This window comes from Delphinapterus leucas, chromosome 3 (assembly GCF_059928025.1).
Source record: "Delphinapterus leucas isolate spDelLeu-1000000601 "Yukka" chromosome 3, BTC_Dleu_Yukka2, whole genome shotgun sequence".
Taxonomy (NCBI): Eukaryota; Metazoa; Chordata; class Mammalia; order Artiodactyla; family Monodontidae; genus Delphinapterus; species Delphinapterus leucas.
In genome coordinates this window covers 38312023-38332418 of record NC_143131.1, presented here as the reverse complement: position 1 = coordinate 38332418, position 20396 = coordinate 38312023, and the positions used below count along the sequence as shown (strand labels likewise).

The following is a 20396-nucleotide window of genomic DNA, read 5'->3' as shown; positions in this document are numbered from 1 at the left end:
GTGGAACTTTTCTCAGGCTTTCTCGGGCTAACCTAAGAGGTGACCTAACAATGCAAAGCAGTGGAGTATTTAGGGATTCAACTGTGCTATAAAAGAAAGGCTGTACAGAAAAGAGAAAGAAGAATGAGATATAATCTAAAAAGCTATGTCAGCTTTTCCTTTGGGCTGTTTTGTAAATGCCCTTCCTGTCATCACGCTGTACAGAAGAGAGGCGAAAGGGCTCTAGAACTTTTAAACACTGCACCTGCTGCAAGCAGATTTTAATATGGAAGTTTTAAAGATGTATTTTTCCCATTTAGGACAGAATAAAAACACAAAACCTCTAACTTAAATGTCTGAACAGCTTCTTCTACTAGAGAAGAAAGTTGGTAGATGTGTGTGTGTGTGAAAGAGAGACAAGAGAGTGTGTATGTGTGAGAGAGAGAGACAGAGACAGAGAGAGACAGAGAGACTACTTTCGAGGTTTGGGGTGGGGGGTTGTCTATTGTGAGTTAAAAGAATTGAAAGGATCTCAAGCTGGCACCAATACTGTTGGTGCCCAGTGCAGAGAAACCTCAAAATAATAACTTCATGTGTTTTGTAAATTTTCATGGCAGGATTTTTATTGTACGGTTTCATCAAACATACTTTTATTTTCAAAAAAATATGTAGGTTTAATTACTTGTCAATTCAAACATTTGGATTCTGCTGAACAACTGGGCTGAAACTATTTCCTTAGAAACACTACACTCTTTTTTAGGCATTTTTCAGCTCAGGTATAAAACAATGAACTAGAAAATTGAAATTAGCACTGTGAGTTTATTTTTAAATATCCATGCTTTAATGAAAGAACCAGACTTGTTTGACATATGCTCTTTATTTGCTTAACTCTCCAATTAATAGCTACAGAGATCAGAGCTAATTACATTGAATATAAAAATCTACTGTGTTTACCACATTGTCAAAGTCTTCTGAATAAGCATTGCAATGGTTTATAAATAATGCAGTTAAAATCCTAATTCTAGTATTAAAGTGTTCTGTTTCAAAGGCTCTGAATGCACAGGAAACTATAAGAGCACGGTGTAAAGTCATTTTTCAAGTCACCAAACAACATAATTAGGCAATATTCCTAAAGCCCATTTCCAAAGGTAGATTTTTAAATTTCTTTGTCTTTTCTCCTGTTCAATGAAGACTGAGGCCAAATGCACATTGCAGGGACTCTGGTTTGTAGTATATACACAAGCTCGCCTGATTAGTTCCCTCCGAATTACAGTTGCAGAGGTCAAACTCCCAAGTTCACCTTGAAGTGATTCACCCTCTTAGGATAGCTGCCTAAAAATTAGGTTGAACCATATGAAACTGCCACTTCTGAAGGTCAAAACCCATAAAATATTGGCAATTTCACATGCTTCAACATAACACACAGGTCCAACTGCCTTACAGAACATAAATACTTTATACCAATACATCTTCAGTCACTTCTTCCAGTCAGGCTGTCCCTAGTTTAGAGTAATTCTTAAAGAGACTCTCTAGGAATTCTTACTCAGATTGGAACGGATTATCACAGTATCTCCTTCTTTGTGCCTCTTAATCCTTGGCAAAGGCTGCCTAGCCAGGGACTTGATTCTGTCTGTACCTGAGACATGAGCAAGTTTATTAGCAATGAAGGAGTTTCAGGGTGGTGAATGTGAAAAAGAGAGGGAGACGGGTGGTACAGTTATTTTATAAAATAGAGCCCTTTAAACATTAAAATTTGAAGACAGAAGAAAGAAAATACCTCTTGATGGCAAAGGAAATTGCCTAGGAAACAGCAGAATATTCGGCAAAATCGTATGGTTAAATCTTCGCAATCTCAATAAAGTGAGTTCGCTTTGAAGTGCACGCGTTATTCTGTAAACGACCCTTGTTAGCTATCAGAAATCGGTCATTTCGGTCCCTGATTTCATTTGCGCCGAGAGAGGCGACTTTTAGGGGTGGTGATAAATCTCCCTGAGCTTAAAAGTCAGAGAGGGCCAAAGTGTGAACTTTTTACTTCAGCAAAGGAAGCGAGAAATCAGTGATTCATTAAAGCAGAGACCTCCTTGGAAGCTGGCAGAAGAGGAGGAAAGGAAGCTAATTATGTCTTCCTTTTCTTTGCTCGCTCCCACCAGTTTATAATCTACTGCCTTGGAGGGTTTATCCTCAGCATCTTCTGTTTTCTCCCTCAGCCCTCCCTTGCTTCTGCGAGCGAGGGGGGAAAAAAAAGTCAGCCAAACCCCAGGCTCCAGGTGGCTCTCAAGTACTTCACTGCCAAAAGGATAAAATAAATTAAAAATCCTATACTGGAAAACAAGTGAGAAAGGGGCTCCCCAGAGGGGATTGGTTCAGACTGGAAGACAGCAAAATTCGGAAAGCGTGAGGATACTGCTCGCTCCGGTGACCAGCGCTGCGAGCACAAGGACGCTTTCGCAGCAATTAGCCCAAGCTGGAGGCGCTGGCGGAGCCTGCAGGCTGCGGCGGCCCGGGTGGCGAGGAAAGGACCCGCAGCCCCCGAGCTCCAGGCAGAGGCATCGCGCTCCCTTCTCCTCGCTCCCCTGCCCTCCCCACTCCCTGCCCCCTCCCCTCCCTCTCCTCGGAGTTCCCAGCAGCCGAGGGTTTCAGATGTCCCACCGCCGTTTGACCCCCTTTCCCCCCGCCCGCCCCCCGCTTCTCCACCCCTGCAAATGAGGTTTGGCCAGCAGAGGCAGAGCCCACCTCTGGCTTAGAATCACTGACATTTAGACTCCAGGCTTCAACCTGTTTACAAGCGGGCTTTCCAAAGGAAGGGGGGCGGTGGGGGGAGGGAAATAGGGCCAAACAAAACACCAACCGCCATCCCCTCCAAACAAGAAGTGACTTTCTGGAGGCTTCAAATCAACAGGCACCACCAAAAAGAGAAAGCAAGAGGGGGAAGAGAACAACGGCGACCGGGCAGCTGACTCCAGTTCTGACAACTCAAAGGGACTCACTTTTAGAACTGGCCAGCAAGCTGGGGCTGTGCAGAGAGGGACCAGAAGGTGCCAACCGCAGAAGGGCGCAGATACCTCCCCCAGCCTCCCACCCCAGCCCCTTTGGGTTTTGTTCACCGTGCTGTCATCTGTTTTTCAGACCTTTTTCTGCATCTAACATGGTGAAGAAAGGAGTGAAGAAGAGAACAAAGTAACTCCCGGGGGAGCGAAGATCGAGGGTTACCCACACCACGACGGCCACCACCAGCTCCTGCTACTGCGGCCACCCACGTCCACATTCACCGGGAGACCGAGGGGCGCGCGGCAGCGGATCCGAGAAAGGAGCGAGAAGAGGCAGCCGGCCCTTCCGAGGAGTTATGGATGTTGGTGCTTTCACTTCTGGCCAGATCCGAGCCCAGAGGGAGCTAACCAGCGGCCGCCACCTCCAGCTGTCTCCTTGCCTCGCACCAGGTCTTACCGTTCCAGTATGTTCCTTCTGATGAGACAATTTCCAGTGCCGAGAGTTTCAGTACAATGTGGAAATGGATACTGACACATTGTGCCTCAGCCTTTCCCCACCTGCCCGGCTGCTGCTGCTGCTTCTTGTTGCTGTTCTTAGTGTCTTCCGTCCCTGTCACCTGCCAAGCCCTTGGTCAGGGCATGGTGTCACCAGAGGCCACCAACTCCTCTTCTTCCTCGTCCTTCTCCTCTCCTTCCAGTGCGGGGAGGCATGTGCGGAGCTACAATCACCTCCAAGGAGATGTCCGCTGGAGAAAGCTCTTCTCTTTCACCAAGTACTTTCTCAAGATTGAGAACGGGAAGGTCAGCGGTACCAAGAAGGAGAACTGCCCGTACAGTAAGTAACAAATGCGCGCTCCCCTCCTTCCAATTATCCACCCCACCCCACGGAGGGGGGGGGGAATCTGTTCCAGATGTGGCCAGCTAAATATTTACGTCCCCAACTCCTGTAAAATGATTAAGTGGAATACTTTCACACTAAATCACCCCCCCCCCGGTGTATACATTGCGCCGCCTAACCCCCTCCCCGTAGCGCGCTCCCTCCCACCCCCCACCCAGGCTCTTTGCCACCCTGCCCGCCCCGTCTCTGGCTTGTCACTCGCGGGACCACGCAGGGCGTCCAAGAGTTGTTGCAGTGCATAGATGCCCCTCTCTGTCTCCATCGCCCTTCCCCACCTCACCCCAAGGTCTCCTTTCCCTCCCTTCTGGAAATGGCTCAAGTAAACACATTTTGTTCTTTTGGCTGGCAATCTTATTAAGAGTTTCAGAACAGTTTCCTCAAGCTGAAAATAATTATCCGCTGTCAATTATAGGGACTTTATGGGAACTTTATTTAAGAAAGAAAAGTCAATTTCACTCTCTCCCACCCCCATCCCTTTACCCTACCACCCCTCTAGATAGGAGCAAAAGCATTTTTCTGGTTTTGATTTTTTTTTTTTTGGTCCCTCATGTTGGTTTGAGTGATTGCAGTCCATGAAGTTAGCTTTTCAGGCACCACCGCTGCTATTTGTCTTCTGCCTGCCTTCTCTCTTGGTAACATGATGCTCATGTCTGCATTGTCAATAGCATATGCGCTGCTTTGTGGTGTCCTGTTGTACTCGTTTCTTCTCAAACCTCTCATATTGCAGAGCCATAGTACTACAGCACTGTAAACATCTGGGACTGGAGTCACACAGACCTCACACAAATTTCATTGTCATTCTTTTATTTTCAAAGTAAAAGTCATAAGTCTGTTTCCATGGTGTTGGTTTATCCCATAGGATGAGGTTTTCACCTCAGTACAAATTATGCCCCATGCTTGGATTTCTTGCCTTTTTCCTTTCTCCCTCCCTCTTTCCTTCTTTAGCTCTTTCTCTTCTTTCTTTCTTGCAGGGATGTGGGTTGGGTAGGGGGAGGGAGAACTAGAAGAGGAGGAGTGAACATTGTGTCTCTTCCTGAATCAGTCCAGCAAAGCCAGATTACTCTGTTGGCTTCCTTTCCTGCTTACTTTCAAGTGGTGAGACTTATTCATCCTCTATTGATTGCAATTTGAAAGGATCCCTGAGGCTATGTAATGGCACACTGAAGACAGTAGACAATAACATTTAAACATCTTTAATGACCATTTAGCATTATCTCAATGGTGGTTCCAAGTCACCTTTTCAAAGGATTTTTTTGTGTCAGTTGTTTGGGAATTCCAAGCATATATTTGCTAGCTAACTTAAATACATGAGTCATATACTTCATGATTCCTTAGCCCAGAAAGTATCTGGCATTAATGGGAAAGACAGTTAACAAGAACTTAGCGTTATCTTTTTAAAATAAAGATTTACAAGAAATAAGACATTTTTCTTACTTGGGGACTCACGTACCTTCAACATTAACTTCTGTTCCTCCTCAGCTGCTATTTCCATTTACTAAAATTAACAATATGTTTACAAGTAATAAAAAAGATTTGTGTGTTTTAAAGTATTCCATTTGATGTTTACTACCAGAGATGTACCTATAGTCCATTACCTATATTTTTTCCATTCTTATTCATAAGAAGTGGCTGAAATAATGTCATTTTTTTTTTGCTCCGAAGTAATTTGTTACCTGAATTTATTAGATATGATGTATAGATGTTATGGTTATTAATTTAAAATTTTAATACTTTTATTCACTTCTAAAACAAAAGAGTTGTGATATCATCCAGGTAGGACGATGGGGAAGTGGCCCAAACACTTACTGAAGAGTGAGCTGGGAGATAAAAAAAAAAAATTCACAGGGACTGAAATTCTTTGTATTTTTAGTTCATGGAAATAACTCAAAGAAATATAATAAAATTTCAGAATGTTAACCTTGAGCAAAAATTTTTTTACACTAACTTGACTTTGCTATTGCTGTATTTTAAGTGTCTTTATGATGTGATGTAAGGAGCAATCTATAGTAGTTTATTTATGCAACTTAAATTACTGTTTTCTAAAATAATGATCATTGTGTGATTAACCATTTAGTAAATGGTTTCCAGTGTACACATTAAAATATCTTTTTACAGTAAGAATTATCTGCAAAGAGAAAAGTATATGATTTTTATCGTGTAAAAACAAGTGTGGAAAATTTTCATCCTGTTTAAAATATACTAATACGTCTTCCATGTGATAAATGATAACTAATAGTCCCTGTTAAAATTATAATATCATATAGTAATGCAATCCTAATCAATGGTTGAAAATGAAAGGGGGTGGAGCTTGCTATGTTAAATAATGTCAAACCATAAATAAGTTAGGTTTTCCAAGAACATCTGTATCAAGACATAGCAAGTGATTAGTAGAGGTTGAAACAGCTTTCATTTCACATGTGGCTGGGTAATCAGAATACTGCTACAGTTTCCAGCTGGACTGATTCAGCTGAACTACATGGTATCATTAAGATATTGTCTAAATTTTGCATAATTACATGAGAACAAACTTTTGCTATGCCTACAGGGTAACCAGCCAGCCAGCCCACCAAATGGTAGCCTGTTAAATATTAGGGTATCTAACCTCTGAAGAGTGTCAGTTCCTTGTCCAAAAACCACATTTCAGTAACATTTTCCTAAACAAGTTATTAATTATTCTCAATACACAAAGCTGTTCTTTTAAGGTTTGCTTATTTGAAGCTTAATTTTCTTTGTTACTTTTGACCCTAGTATTACTGCTGCTAAAATACAGTAATAGCTTATCTAAGAGGTTACATGTTTGTGATGGTCCTGGGTAATTAAACAACTGTTATACTGGCTTTTTGCCAGCAAAATGCTAACAAAAGAGAAGTAAGGAAATCACCCATGAGCACTGAAAAATCATTTTTAACTTCTACCTCCAAAGTTGGTTCCCAGAAATTGGATGGTTCTAAAAATATTACATGTGCTAGAGAAACTCTTCTCCATCTTGAGTGATTATTATAAATTTTTAGGGGTGGGGTATTTTTTGTTTGCTCCTTTGCCATTATATGAGAGTAGAATAAAGGGAGCAGTGATGAATTATGTTTCTCCTGCTAGAAGTCTGAGAAAGCTTGAATAATTTAGAATAGCTGTGGCGTATCTGTCACTAGATATGCTCGGGCTCATTTAGGTTTGTTATATCATTCTTTACATCTAGAGCTTTGCCCTTGAAACATTACCACTCGTCTCCAGTTCTGGCCTACTAGAAAGGCTGGATACAGCTGTTAGGTACCCGTGCAACTGGAACCGGTGGACTTATTTCTGGATGTGAGTAAAACAGCTGTGGGCTACTCCCCTGATGGTCACTTATAGAAAAGGGGAGTCTAGTGAAAAGAAAATGTATCCCTAAACTTGAGAGAGCCAAGGATAGATACTCTCAAAATGGAAAGCCACAGTGCTTATGAGTCTTTTCAGGAAAGGAGTATGTGAGACATTAGAGAAATCAGTGTGCACTGAGTATGCAGTATGTGCCCTATTTCTTTAAATATATATCTCATTTAACACTCATAATAGTTCTGTGATTTAGATAGGACTATCCACATTTTTCAAATATGAAAACTAACCCTGAAAAAAAGTAAATTACCCAAGGTCATTCAACTAGAAATTGACAGAGCCAGATTAAAGCCCAAGTCGATTTGGTTTTATCGTTACTTATTTCTTCTACCTCGCTACTACTGACAACATTGCTGTCGATATATCAGAAGTAGACACCACAAAACTCTAAAAACCAAATTATCCAGATCCTTAATTGCTTTTTGCTGTGCACACCAACTGTTCATCAGAAGGAAATTGGAAGAGCAGTAAAATGACAGTGGAACAGAGTATGTTAAAGTTATTATTGCAGGTGTCTGCATGTTATCAGACAATGTTAGTGCATTCTCTGGGTGAAATCTCTCTTTTGATATTACATTTGAGAATATAACTGCTCATGGACACACAATGTACACATACATCCATCTCACAGAAGGCATTAGGAATACATGACTAAGAAAAATCCATGAATATCATTGTATATAGTAATTGTTTACAGCTGAGGGCCAAATGTTTAATTGTTCCCACATGTAATAAAACAATTTGATTGTAAGTACAAGTGTGAAATTGGGCTGCTGAAGAAACTTCTGATGTATGACTCTAAAAGGAGCAAATCTTAGAGACCTGAAGCTTTAAAATGACTCTGCAAATCAAAAAGGTATTTCACCACATAGAAATGACTGATTATTGTCTTGTAAATAAGGTTTACATTATTACTTTTTAATCAGGACTAGAGCTTATTTTAGGAAGTGAAATAAGAAAATAATTTTTGAGGAAAATAAGGACTTGAATATTATCTCCTAATAAATATACAACAGTTTTCTGGGAAGAAAAACCTATATACAACTTATGGCTTCCACTGGTGTCTTATTTAAGTTGTGGTTGTTTCTAGAGTTTGGTTGCATAATTTATAACTGGCAGCATTTAATCATGAGGATCGAGGATTTATGAAGGTGGAAGGCACTATTTAATGTTTACATGACACTGTCCTGTTACCTTTACTGCATTCCTACCACATGGACCCTCCACTTTGATGGATTTATCATAAATCCATTAAAAATGCACAATTACAGAGAGTTTCCTCTTTATAAACCTGATTTATAACCATCTACTACAAGAAACTCAGGAAAACAGTTGGCAGAAATCACATGCCAATACTGGAGTATGAGAATTCAGAGACACCAATCTCTAGGTCTTGAGTATTTTAGTAATCTATTACCGAAAGGCATGCACCATTCTTTAAAAACAGGTGTTTTCAAAATGATGTTTAAGCACAGAGCTTAAAAGAAGAAGAATTGTGCCTTATACAATGAAGGAAACTCCACTGCATGCATTTTTCCTCTACAATTTTACTACCCAGTTTAGAGCGAAAAGCCTTACTCCAGTTCATTTTTTAATGAACTTCTGGTAGAACCTGAATGAGCACTTTAAATTCCTACACAATTACCTTAATGTTCAGAGGCAAACCCCATTTATTATCCAAACGTCTGACTTTCCACAAGCCAAAATGTTGGAAAAAAGTTGATGGCTCATTTGAAATGGAGCTAATGTTCCTCACATTTATGAGCTGCCTATGAATATCTCCATCTTTCCTAAGCCTTAAATGTCTGTACACTTATCCAAAATTGCAGTACAAATGATATTTCTTTATTATGCTTCAGAAGGAAGAATAATACATGCGTATTAGTTCAAAGTGATTTTAATCTATCTTAACATTAATTCTGTGAACTTTGCAATGAAGAGTAATTCAGATGACGTTTTTAGTATTACTGTTCCAACATTTGTCAGCATTAATAGTTGATGTTTGCTTAGTGTAAGTAAAACATTAGCATTTCCCTCCCAGAAATTAAAGTTCTCCTTTAATTTTCCAGTAAAATTGGGCATAAGATTTATGTTAATTTTAATACAGTTTTATTACAATCTAGCAGAGTAATGAAACTCATTTTGTCTCAAGCTTTTTATGCAGAAGTATCTTAATTTTTCATGTATTGATATATTGCAATGTTTTAAGATCATTTACCTTTGCCATTTGACAAATGGTGTTTGTTGCTTGGCTTTGCAGATTAAAAATATTTACTTTTCATAATTGGGACTTGTTCTTTCAGTGCCTGTTACCTCTACCTGTGCTGGTCAGTCGGTATAACAAGTGATAACCTAGAAACGTGCCTTTAAAATTAGTGTAAGAAAATATACCTGCACCTTGGGAAGCCACCAGTGACACTCTGGTACCGAATTAATGAATAAAATGTGTCAATGTTTTACAGAATTAGTTTAAAACCAAGTATTTATTTAGTACAGATTTTGCACAAAAAGAAAATTTCAAGATATCTAAAAGGGAGCTGGGTCACCCACAAAATAATGACCTTAAAGATTTCCTTGCTTTTAAATCAGGTCAGTTGTATTCTTTCTTTGAACGCTATGTCCTAATTGGAACAATAAATCAAAGGTGACACTCAGAGTAGATTCCCATGTAAGGTGGACAACTGGACAGTGACTTTTTACTGCTGCTAACACGTGCATCCAATTACCATTTGATAGATTCATGGTGCTGGCAGTAAAGTATTGCCTCATTTTATACTTCACCTAATAATTCTTCAGCCTAAACCTGTCTACCTTTACCTATATCTAATCTGTCAGTATGTGTGTTATCATTAATGAGGAAGTTTCAAATGTTTGGCATGCTTCCTACAATGAGCAATGACATTAAGATATTAATGAATCATTTAATTAACCATAACAGATGAGGTAAAATATTAAGTCAATATATCCCCAACTTCACGTAACTGTCAACTAAATATAACCTAATAATTTCACTACAATGATAACTTAATTATGAATAGTGGGGGTTAACTGGAACTTAATTCTAAAGAGCAAAATTAAGAACTTTAAAAATATTATTAACTTTAATAATTCTAATTAATCCTAACTGCAAAATTAAGAATTCTTTTAAACAGGCATTTTTCCATAATAATTATTATTTCCTATCATCATTATTCTTTTCTTTCAAGGACCTTACGTTAACATGTTTTACTGATAAACATATGTGTTAGTTCATCCTTAACCTTTTCTGAGGCACTGCCCCTGTTTGAGGATAACTTGACATATTCATAGAATCTACAATTCAAGACCCGTCAGCTGCTTTCTAATAGTTCTATCTTGAGGCAGTTATACGTCTGAAATAGCAGCCGTCTGAGGCATTGTGAATCCCTGATATTTTATCACCCCTTCACCACTTCATTATTTTCTCCTCCTTTTCTTTTCTTTTTTTTTTTTTTTCCTTTTCCCTCATGTCTAAACCCCTTACATACCACTTAAGCAAGAGAAAGTCATCCATTATCATTCCTTAGCATCCCATGTTACATTTAGAACCAGTAGCCTAGCTGTTTTTGGATGTATCACTTGGGCACATCAACAACCAAAACGTGTAGTTTATATTCTATGCAAAAAAGTCTTCAGCAATGCAAATTCAACATACTCCACCAGGTGCCTCTTCTCATTTTGAATCTCCAGTGAAGTCCCATTATCCCAGCACTCAGGCCAATTTCTTAAAGCTTTGCCTTTCGTGAAGTGGGCAAACCACGAATAAGCATCTTCTGAGAATGGATACTGATTGTCTAGTTACTAAACCATCAATCTGCATTTTCCCTTCAGGTTAAATATTCTGTTCCCAGTAACTCTCCCTACACATTCATTTCACCTTTCTTCTAAAAGTTGTTTCAGTATATGCAACACTTACTAATTACTTTGTCAATTTTCTGACCTTTTTGCATTTGTCTGGGCTCCTATAAGAGAAAGAAAGTGAAGATGATTTAGGAAATCAAATAATTATTTTGCTTCTTTTTGAAGTCATCGTTTACTTCAAAAAGATGAACACTAATTTGGAGGTCTTTAATATTTCCAACTTCCAGAACCTCACTTAGATTATAAAGCTTCTCTGTACACCCCTGCCAACTGTAGCTCTTTAAAATGAAACGAATGTTCTCATTTTAATACTGGTTATCAAAGGGGAAAAATGTAAAACGTACATGCATGTGTATTTCAGGCTGACCAAATATAGAAATGCACATAGCTTTATTAGAAAACATTGAGACACTGACAGGAGTTAAAATTTAAATTCATAGCATATGTGTATTCACATACTTCTCTCAAGAAAGAACCTTTTGACACTGATTGCTGAATTAGATTTATTTTTATTATATGCAGAATCTGACTACGTATGTTAGATTGGTTTGTTACTGTAATAATAATTAAAAGCTGAGCTTCTTTTTACAGTTTGATTCAAATTATATAGATAAATCGATACAGATATAGACAGATGGATTTCCATCTATCTATAGTGATAGCTTTGATTTATTGATAGAATTATTAAAAAAAATTAACATTCTGCAACATGAGGAAACATGACGCTAATTTTTATATTATTTATGATCTGAAGTGAGATATATTTACAATGTTATTAATAACAGTAATTAGCAAGGTAGTAAGCCAGATTTCTAGGGCATTTTTTGGAATGTCTCTATAGAAGGATGTGATTCCACAAAGATAAAGAGAAAAAGTGCTAGGGATATTAATCAGATTATGGTATAAAAAGCTGGCGAATGAAACTACATAAATGCTTTAAAGCTGAAGCAAGAGAGATGGTAAAGAACATATAATTAGAATGTTAGAAGCCAGAGGAAAAGCAGAAAAGGCCATAGAGCATTTAGACATAGACTGTGAAAGGAGGAGGAGATGCTTTGCTGGAGTGATGAAGACAAGGGTTTTGAACTCTCAGGAAGGAGATCAAGCTAATGAGTAGCGCTGCAAAAGGGCTGACATGACAAGAAAGGTGTGAGGGAAATATAACCCAATCCCTGGCATTCAACTGGATGTTAAATTAACTGAAATGAGAACCTGTGATCTAAAAGGAATCCCACAGAAGTAATCGCAGCCACGGTATCAGAGTAAGGAAGGCTAAATCTGAGTTCCTGCTAAAGAGGCAGAAGGGTAGAGGGGTTAAAAGTGTGGGCTTTGATTAAAAGTGATTACAATTATGGGCCTGGATCAAAAGTAAGCTTTGTAGACACAGAAGTGGGTGCATTTGAGGCTCCAAACTGCCAGACAATAGTGTATCACTTGGGCAAGTTGTCATCAGTAAAACAAGGATATTAACAATACCTATCTCTTTTCTACATGGTAGAGATAAATGAGATCATTTATTCATTCAACAGAAATATATTAAGTGCCTGCTTTGTGTCAGATACTGTCTGACACTTAAATACATGCTGAACAAAGATGCTGGTTTTGCTCTCTCAGAGCTTCACTCTACAGACAATATCAAAAAAAACAAACAAATAAAGAGATATGTGATGAAAAATTGGGGTGACTGTATGGAAAACAAGTAGGGTACTCTAACAGAAAACAGTTGGGAACTATTCTAGGCTAGAGAAGCCTTCTGAAGATGGGAGGTAGGAGGAAGGGAACAGCATGGGGAGAGTTTGGTGCCTCCTCCAAGAAGTACAGAAAAGGCACACTGAGCCTGGGGTTTGGTGAGAAGTTTGGAGAAGTTGAAGTTAGTGTTTGTAGTAGCTTAACGGTGCCCTCATCAAATGGGTATTATATAAGGGAAAAGTAAATGTGATGCTTCTCTTTTTTCAAGGGAAAGTATCAGGAAAGCAACCAGCAGATTACTTGATGAAGTGGAAACTAAAACTATTAGAAAAAAGAAGGAATGAGGAATGCACTTGGCATTTTTTTAAAACAGAAATATTAGAACACCTGAAATAATTTAAGGTTTGGAATTGTAGTATCCATAATGTTCTGAAGTTTGGGGGAAGCATAGAGGTTCATTAAGAGACTAGTAGCAGACATTTGAAAATTGAAGGTGAGGAGAGAGTGAAGAACTAAAAATAAAGAATAGAGGGTAACAAATGTGTTCAAGGACAGAACAATAAAAAAGAACAAAAGAAAGAAAAACAACAATGACAAAATAAGGACAAAACAGGTAACCATGAAGACTAGAAGAAGACAGATTACTGCATTAAAGGAAAAAATAAAAGTGACTCAATTTTTAAATATTTCAAAGTAAATCTTATATTTCAAGTTATGATATGGTTTTGAACCAGGATTATCACAGATGCTCAGCTTTCAGGATATTCTATAGTTAAACTTGTTTCTCATCCCATGACTGTGAACTTTTTGGCCCATACCCTCAAAGGGTTTGCAATCTAGAGATAGAGACAGATCTTCCCAGGTGGCTGGAAGGTAATATAAGGCAGTTTATACTAAATTCCAAAGAAGCAGGATGGAATTTAAGTAAACAGCAACCTGTAACTGAGGGAGGGATGAATGACAAGGGGAGTATCACACTGAGGATAAGGGACTCCAGATAGAATTAGATAAGAAGAAAGGAGTAAGAATATTCTAAAAGAAGGCACAGAACCTTACATGAAGTTTTCAGGAAACAACAGGCAGGCCACTGGGGTGGAGCAGAATTTACAAATTGGCGGGTATCTTATGAAATACAAAGCAAAATACACTAGAATGTGCCATCATGTGAGAGGGAAGTATGTAAATATACTTAGATTTGAGGACTTAAGTTCTCTGCTAAAATATTACACTTATATAGTTTGCATTTAAAATCGGCCTTCTCTATTTTATATTTGCTTTACTTTTTGAAGTAAAGAAAAAAGAGAAGGCAGAGAGATATTTGAAAAGGGTATAAATTATAGTATAATTGACATAACCTAAAAATATTAAAACTGTAGCTTGACCTGACAAAAAAACCCAGAACTACTTTCATACTAGGGACATGAAAAAGTAGTTCCTGTGATCTATACCAAATGGCTTCATCTTTAGCATTCCTGATTTGCTAAATGATCACTACTTAAAATTTTAAAATAGCTCCTCCTGCAGAAGTTCTTAACTTACACATATCACTGGGAAGGGGTTTTACAACTTCACAGCAGATTCCCAAAGGGAACTACTGAGGCATCAATATTACTTGCTCCACCTGTATATTTTTTCTTGTCATTGCCATTCTAAATTGTCTCAGATTTACTTCGTTTAGGTGATTAGGGGAAAAAAATCGATTACAGCTCTTTTTCTTGTGAAAGAGTATACTTAAGTCTTTTAAGGGAGCAGGCTGCTGACAGCATATATGCAACTGCATCCACTATTAAGACCGTGAGCTTTGCAGACAAACTTCTTGATGTCGAATCTGGGTTCTAAAACTGCATAGTTGTGTGGCCTTGGACAAAGGACTCCCAGGGACTTGATCTGTGCAACTGTTAAGTGAGGATAATAATATCACCTACCTGATCACTGTTAGAAGGATGAGTTTGTAAATTTACAAATGAGACTATAAATGTAAATTTCTCAATATAGGGCCTGTCACATTTTAAGAGCTCAAAAATGTTAGCTCTTATTACTGTTTTATGCTGTGACTACTGTGTTGTTTTGAATTATCCCATTTTCTGAAAAGACCCCTAAGTCATAAGATAATAAAAAATTAAACAGAAAAGTGATATCATATACCACCTTACTTTATTTTATAGTTTATAAAGAATTCTAATGTTTTCATCAGTTGGATCGCAGAAAAATTCTGTGAAATGGGTAAAAGAGTCACTGTTACCCCCATACTATCTTTAGATGAGAAGACTGAGTCTAAAAGTTATGGTGCCCAGACTGAAGTTATATAGTTACCATAAGTGAGGCAGAATTCAAACCTAGGACAGCCTTGGCTAGGGTGACCTTCCATCCTGGTTTGCCTGGAGCAGTAGTCTCAGATGTGCCTCTTGTTCTGGCATGTTATCAGTAGCAGCCCATTCACTCTCAAAGTACCGCATTACAGAATCACCCTAGTCTTAGCCATTCTGATTTGTGTAAGGCACAAATCTACACAAGCCAGTTCTCTATGAAATACTTCAGTTTCTTCCCAGTACCTTCAAAATAATGACTTCATCTCTTTGCATGTCATGTAAAGTCCTCACCCCCATCTCCTTTCTTACTATACTCCCCATCACAGACATACTGAGTTGATTTTAGCTCCCAAACATACCTTGTTCCTTCACATGCAGCCTTTGCACACACTCCTAGGTCTGGCTGGAGTGATGTTCCTGCCCCTTGTCCCCTTTCTTTCAGGTCCCAGTTAGATGTCATCTCTAGGAAACCTTACTGACCACTCTACTGTCTCCACAGAACCCAACACTCAGTATCTAGTATTTTAACACAATCTCACACTTGATTAATTTACCCACCTAGTTTCCTCATACACAGAAAGCTTGTTGAGGGTGAACACTGTATGCATCGCACTGACCTTTGCCTGCCAGCCCTTAATATACTGTCTGGAATAGAATGGGTCCTCTCTATATGTTTATTTAATAAATTTCTCTTTTTAACCACGTGTCCTTGAGCCAAGACACTTAAGACTTTCTTTGGTCTTGTCACCTGGTCTGGAAAGTGTGATTAACATACTACCCACCTGAAAAATGCGGTTGAAGTAAATTATCTTTTAAAATTCCATTGAGTTCTAAGTTCTACAATTCTGAGAACTTAGAAGATAAATCAGGCCTCATTACTTAACTAAATGCTAAATACTTGCATTCATACAAACTTCCGAATGAAAGTTTGTGTAATCTTTGAAATGGGTTGTTTCCCATATTTCTCCTGTTTGCCTCAGGTTACTACTGACTGTTCAGTAGAGATACATGATGAATTTACTCTCTTTTAAAATTGATGCTGACTGTGGGATAGTTATTTATAGCTTCAGAGTTGTATTTGGGTTCTGCAGTAATTTGGTGACAATTAAGAAATGAGCAATTCTTGGTGATTCATTTAGAGAAGAACATACTGCAAAAGAGTGGGAGTAAAGAGATATGGTTCATGGCTTGGTTGTGTCAAAACATTTGCTGTGCAATCAGGCACATCATTTACTTTATCTTGGCCTCAGAAACTTAATCTATGAAATGAGTATATTAAACCAAATACAATTATTAAAATATTTTTGTTCATTGTTTCCAAGGTTAAGGACTGGATTCTAGGAGCATACCTATTTTAGGAGATAATAACTATAGTATGCTGAAAAACAGTCACCCAAAGATATCAGGTCCTAATCCCCAGAGTATGTGAATGTGACATTTATATGATAAAATTTTTGCAGATGTAATAAAGTTAAGGATCTTGAGATGAGGAAATCATCCTGCATTATCAAGGTCAGTCCTAAATGCTATCACTTGTTCTTATTATAAAAGAGAGACAGGGAGATTAGACACACAGGGTGATTAGATAGCAGAAGGCAGTTTGATGATGGAAGCAGACAAAGAGAGACATAAAGATGCAAAGCTCTGGCTGTGAAGACGAAGGAGACAAGAGCCAAGGAATGTGGCTATAGAAGCTGGAAGAGGAGGAAACCAGATTTTCTCCCTAGAGCCCATGGAGAGAGCTTGGCCCTACTGATACCTTGAATTGGGCCCAGTGAAACTAATATTAGGCTTCCAGCCTCCAGAACTGTGAAGGAATAAATTTCTATTGTTTTAAGACACCAAATTTGTGATAATTTGTTACAGCAGACACAGGAAACCAGCACAGGTTTTGATACCTCAGAGTGGGGTGCTGCTATAGGATATACCTAAAACTGTGGAAATGACTTTGGAACTAGGTAATGAGTATGGGCTGGAAGTATTTTGAAGCACATGATAGAAAAAGCCTAGATTGCCTTAAATGTACTTTTGGGAGAAATATAGATATTAAAGACCCTTTGGTGGGCTCAGAAGGAAGTGAAGAGCACAGTAGAGAAAGCCTGTGTCATCTTAGAGAATACCTGTATCTTCATAAAGAGAATGTTGGTAGAAATAGAAATATTAAAAATGCTGCTGGTGAGAGATAGGGGAAATAGGGAGCACGTTATTAGAAACTGGAGGAAAGGAAATTCATGTTATACAGTGGCAGATACTTAGGTGAACTGTGTCTTATAATTGTGTGGAAAGCAGTAAGTGGTGAACTTGGAAATTTAAATGAGGAAGTTTCTAAGGAAAGTGTTGAAGGTGCAGTCTGGTTTCTTCTTGCTGCTTACAGTAAAACGTGAGAGGAAAGAGATAAAGTGAAGAAAGAACTGTTAAGTAAAATGGAACCAACACTTGACTGGGAACTTCTCAACTTATCCAGACTGCAAAAGATGCTAAATTAAAAGATTCATTATTCGGAAAGTATGCTCTAAAGAAAAGGCCAATGGTGTGACTGAACAGCTCATGCTAGTGCTTGTGACTGACGGGTTCCCTCAGCCATCTCAACAGAAGCAAGAAATAGAAATTATCAAAGATCTGGGGAGCACCATTTTGTCTACTGACATGAATGCCTGTGATATACACAGGAGACCCACAAAGTTTTTGAGAACGTTATATCAGCAGAAGCACTGCCTGCTTGGACTGAAAGAAACTGAGATAGGACAAAATGAAGGAAAACTGTCAGACTCCCCAAATTCTACAAGTGGGAAACAGGCTGACAAAACCATTCAGCTGCAAACACATACTAGCTTTCAAGTAAAGGAAGGGTCATGGTGAGGGCAGATCCTTGGGCAGAGAAGGCAGAACCACAGACGCAGAAGCAGGACCCTCCAGCCACAAAGGACTAATCCCAAGTCTTGAAACCTAATGGAATTTGTCCTGCTGGCTTTTGAAATTAGTTGGGACTGGTGACCCTTTTCTTCCTTCATTTTTCCCTTTCCCTTTTTTGTAATGGGAATGTCTGTAACACTAGTACTATGCCTTTCCCACTGTTGTATTTTGGGAATAGATACTTTATTTTCAAGTTTTACAGATCCAGAGATATAGAGGACTTTTGCCCCAATATGGATCATACCTAGAGTTTCACCCATACTTAATTTAGGTTAGGTGATGAGACTTGGGATTTTTGAGCTCATGATATTTAAATGAGATTTTGGACTGAAATTCATACTATGATGTGTGGAAATTTGGGGGGATGTTGGGGTGGAGTGAACATACTTTATGTATGGAACGGATATAAATTTTGGCGGTCCAGAAGGTGGACTGTAGTATGCTGAATAATGACCATTCAAAGATATCAGGTCCTCTAGAGACTGTCATACTGAGTGAAGTAAGTCAGACAGAGAAAGAGAAATATCGTATGATATCACTTATATGCAGAATCTAAAAAACAAAAAAATGATACAAATGAACTTATTTATAAAACAGAAACAGACTCACAGACTTAGAGAACAAATTTATGGTTACCAGGGGGAAGGGTGTTGGTGGGAGAGGGATAGTTAGGGAGTTTGGGATTGACATGTACACACTGCTATATTTAAAATGGATAACCAACAAGGATCTACTGTATAGCACAGGGAACTCTGCTCAGTATTGTGTAACTACCTAATTGGGAAAAGAATCTGAAAAAGAATAGATACATGAAAATGTATAACTGAATCACTTTGTTGTACACCTGAAACTAACACATTGTTAATCAACTATACTCTAATAGAAAATAAAAATTTAAAAAACAAACAAACAAAAACAAAGATATCAGGTCCTAATCACTGAAATGTGTGAATGTTATCTTATGTAGTAAAGTTTTGCAGATATGATTAGATTAAAAATCTTGAGATGAAGAGGTTGAGATTATCCTGGATTATCCAAGTGAACCCTAAATACCATCACAAATGTCTTCATAAGATAGAAGCAAAGGGAGATTTGACATACAGAAGGTAGAGGGTGACTTGATGATGGAAGCAGAGAGAGATCTGAAGATACTATACCGTTGCCTGTGAACATAGAGGAAAGGCCATGAACCAAGAAATGTGCCTCAAGAAATGTGCCTTCCTTGAAGAGGCAAGGAAGAGTTTCTCTCTGAGAGAGCCTTCAGAGGGAATATGACTCCACCAACATCTTGATTTCAGCCCGATGAAACTGATAATGGATTTCTGGCTCCCAGAACTGTGAGAGAATACCTTTCTGTTGTTTTAAGCCACCAACTTTGTGTTAATTTGTTACAGCAGCCCTAGGAAAATAATACAGTAACCTATGACAGATTTATGTGGCCCAAATTAATGGTGATTTGACAAAAACAGTATCTTATAATAGAAAGCACTAAGCTTTCTTAGTGCTTTCTTAATTTCTTAAATCAAATAGATTTAAGTTCTAACACTTTATCCACCACTTACTATTCGTGTGACTGAGATAGGTCTCAGAGCTTCTGATTCTTCATCTGACCAATGAAGATTAAAATAATTTATCTAAAAATATCTAGAAAAGTACTAGGCTCGTAATGGAACCCCATATTTTAGTTGAATCTAAATTGATGACAAGTTTAAATGACTATATATCTGTAAAACATTGTTCTAAAAATATAGTTTATTTGCACCTAGTACTTTGACTGCTGGGCACTACGAGACCAAAGGAAGAGCTCTGATTGTTTGACATAGAACCTAGCTATAAAGGTGGTCTGTTTTTCCATTGGGTTGTAAATTCAATCTGGGTTAAAGAATATTTGTTCTCTTCCTCTTCACTTGTCCAAGAGCCACTGTCCTGAAGATGCATGCTAAACCATGGGAACCTTTCCAACTTACAGTTAAGGATGATAAAAGATCTATTTTATAAATGGATAATTAGTATAATTAAAATGTAAGCAAGTGGTACTTTCTGAAATATTTCATGTTTAAATATGTTGAAGTTACTATACTTGCGCTCTCATGGAAACAATACCCTGCATCACCTATCCTCTTTCACTATGGGTAGAATTCATGCAACATCCCATGTTTAAGCCTCTCACATCTCAAAATGTTTCCATACTAGTATAACTCTCCTAAAGTTTATTATCATGACTGTTTTTGTATCTTGAAATTTTAAGGTAAGGCCTGGAAAAGCAGGATTCTAAAACTGGCATTTCCTCTTCCAGAAAATTAATTTCTCTCACAGTAATAGAAGCTATGAAGTGGTAGACAATAGATAAATGTTTTATTGTCATGTCTT

At 38.2% G+C, this 20396-nt stretch overlaps 1 protein-coding gene across 1 annotated transcript in view; it reads left to right on the top strand.

Annotated features, from left to right (window-relative positions):
• Window positions 1-2799: 2799 nt before the first annotated feature.
• Window positions 2800-20396, top strand: part of FGF10 (fibroblast growth factor 10) — an 80368-nt gene continuing 62771 nt past the window's right edge. Inside the window, exon 1 of the mRNA XM_022551670.2 lies at window positions 2800-3801. Within this exon, the coding sequence (XP_022407378.1) occupies window positions 3480-3801 (322 nt within the window). The 5' untranslated portion in view covers window positions 2800-3479. The remainder of the gene's footprint in view (window positions 3802-20396) is intronic.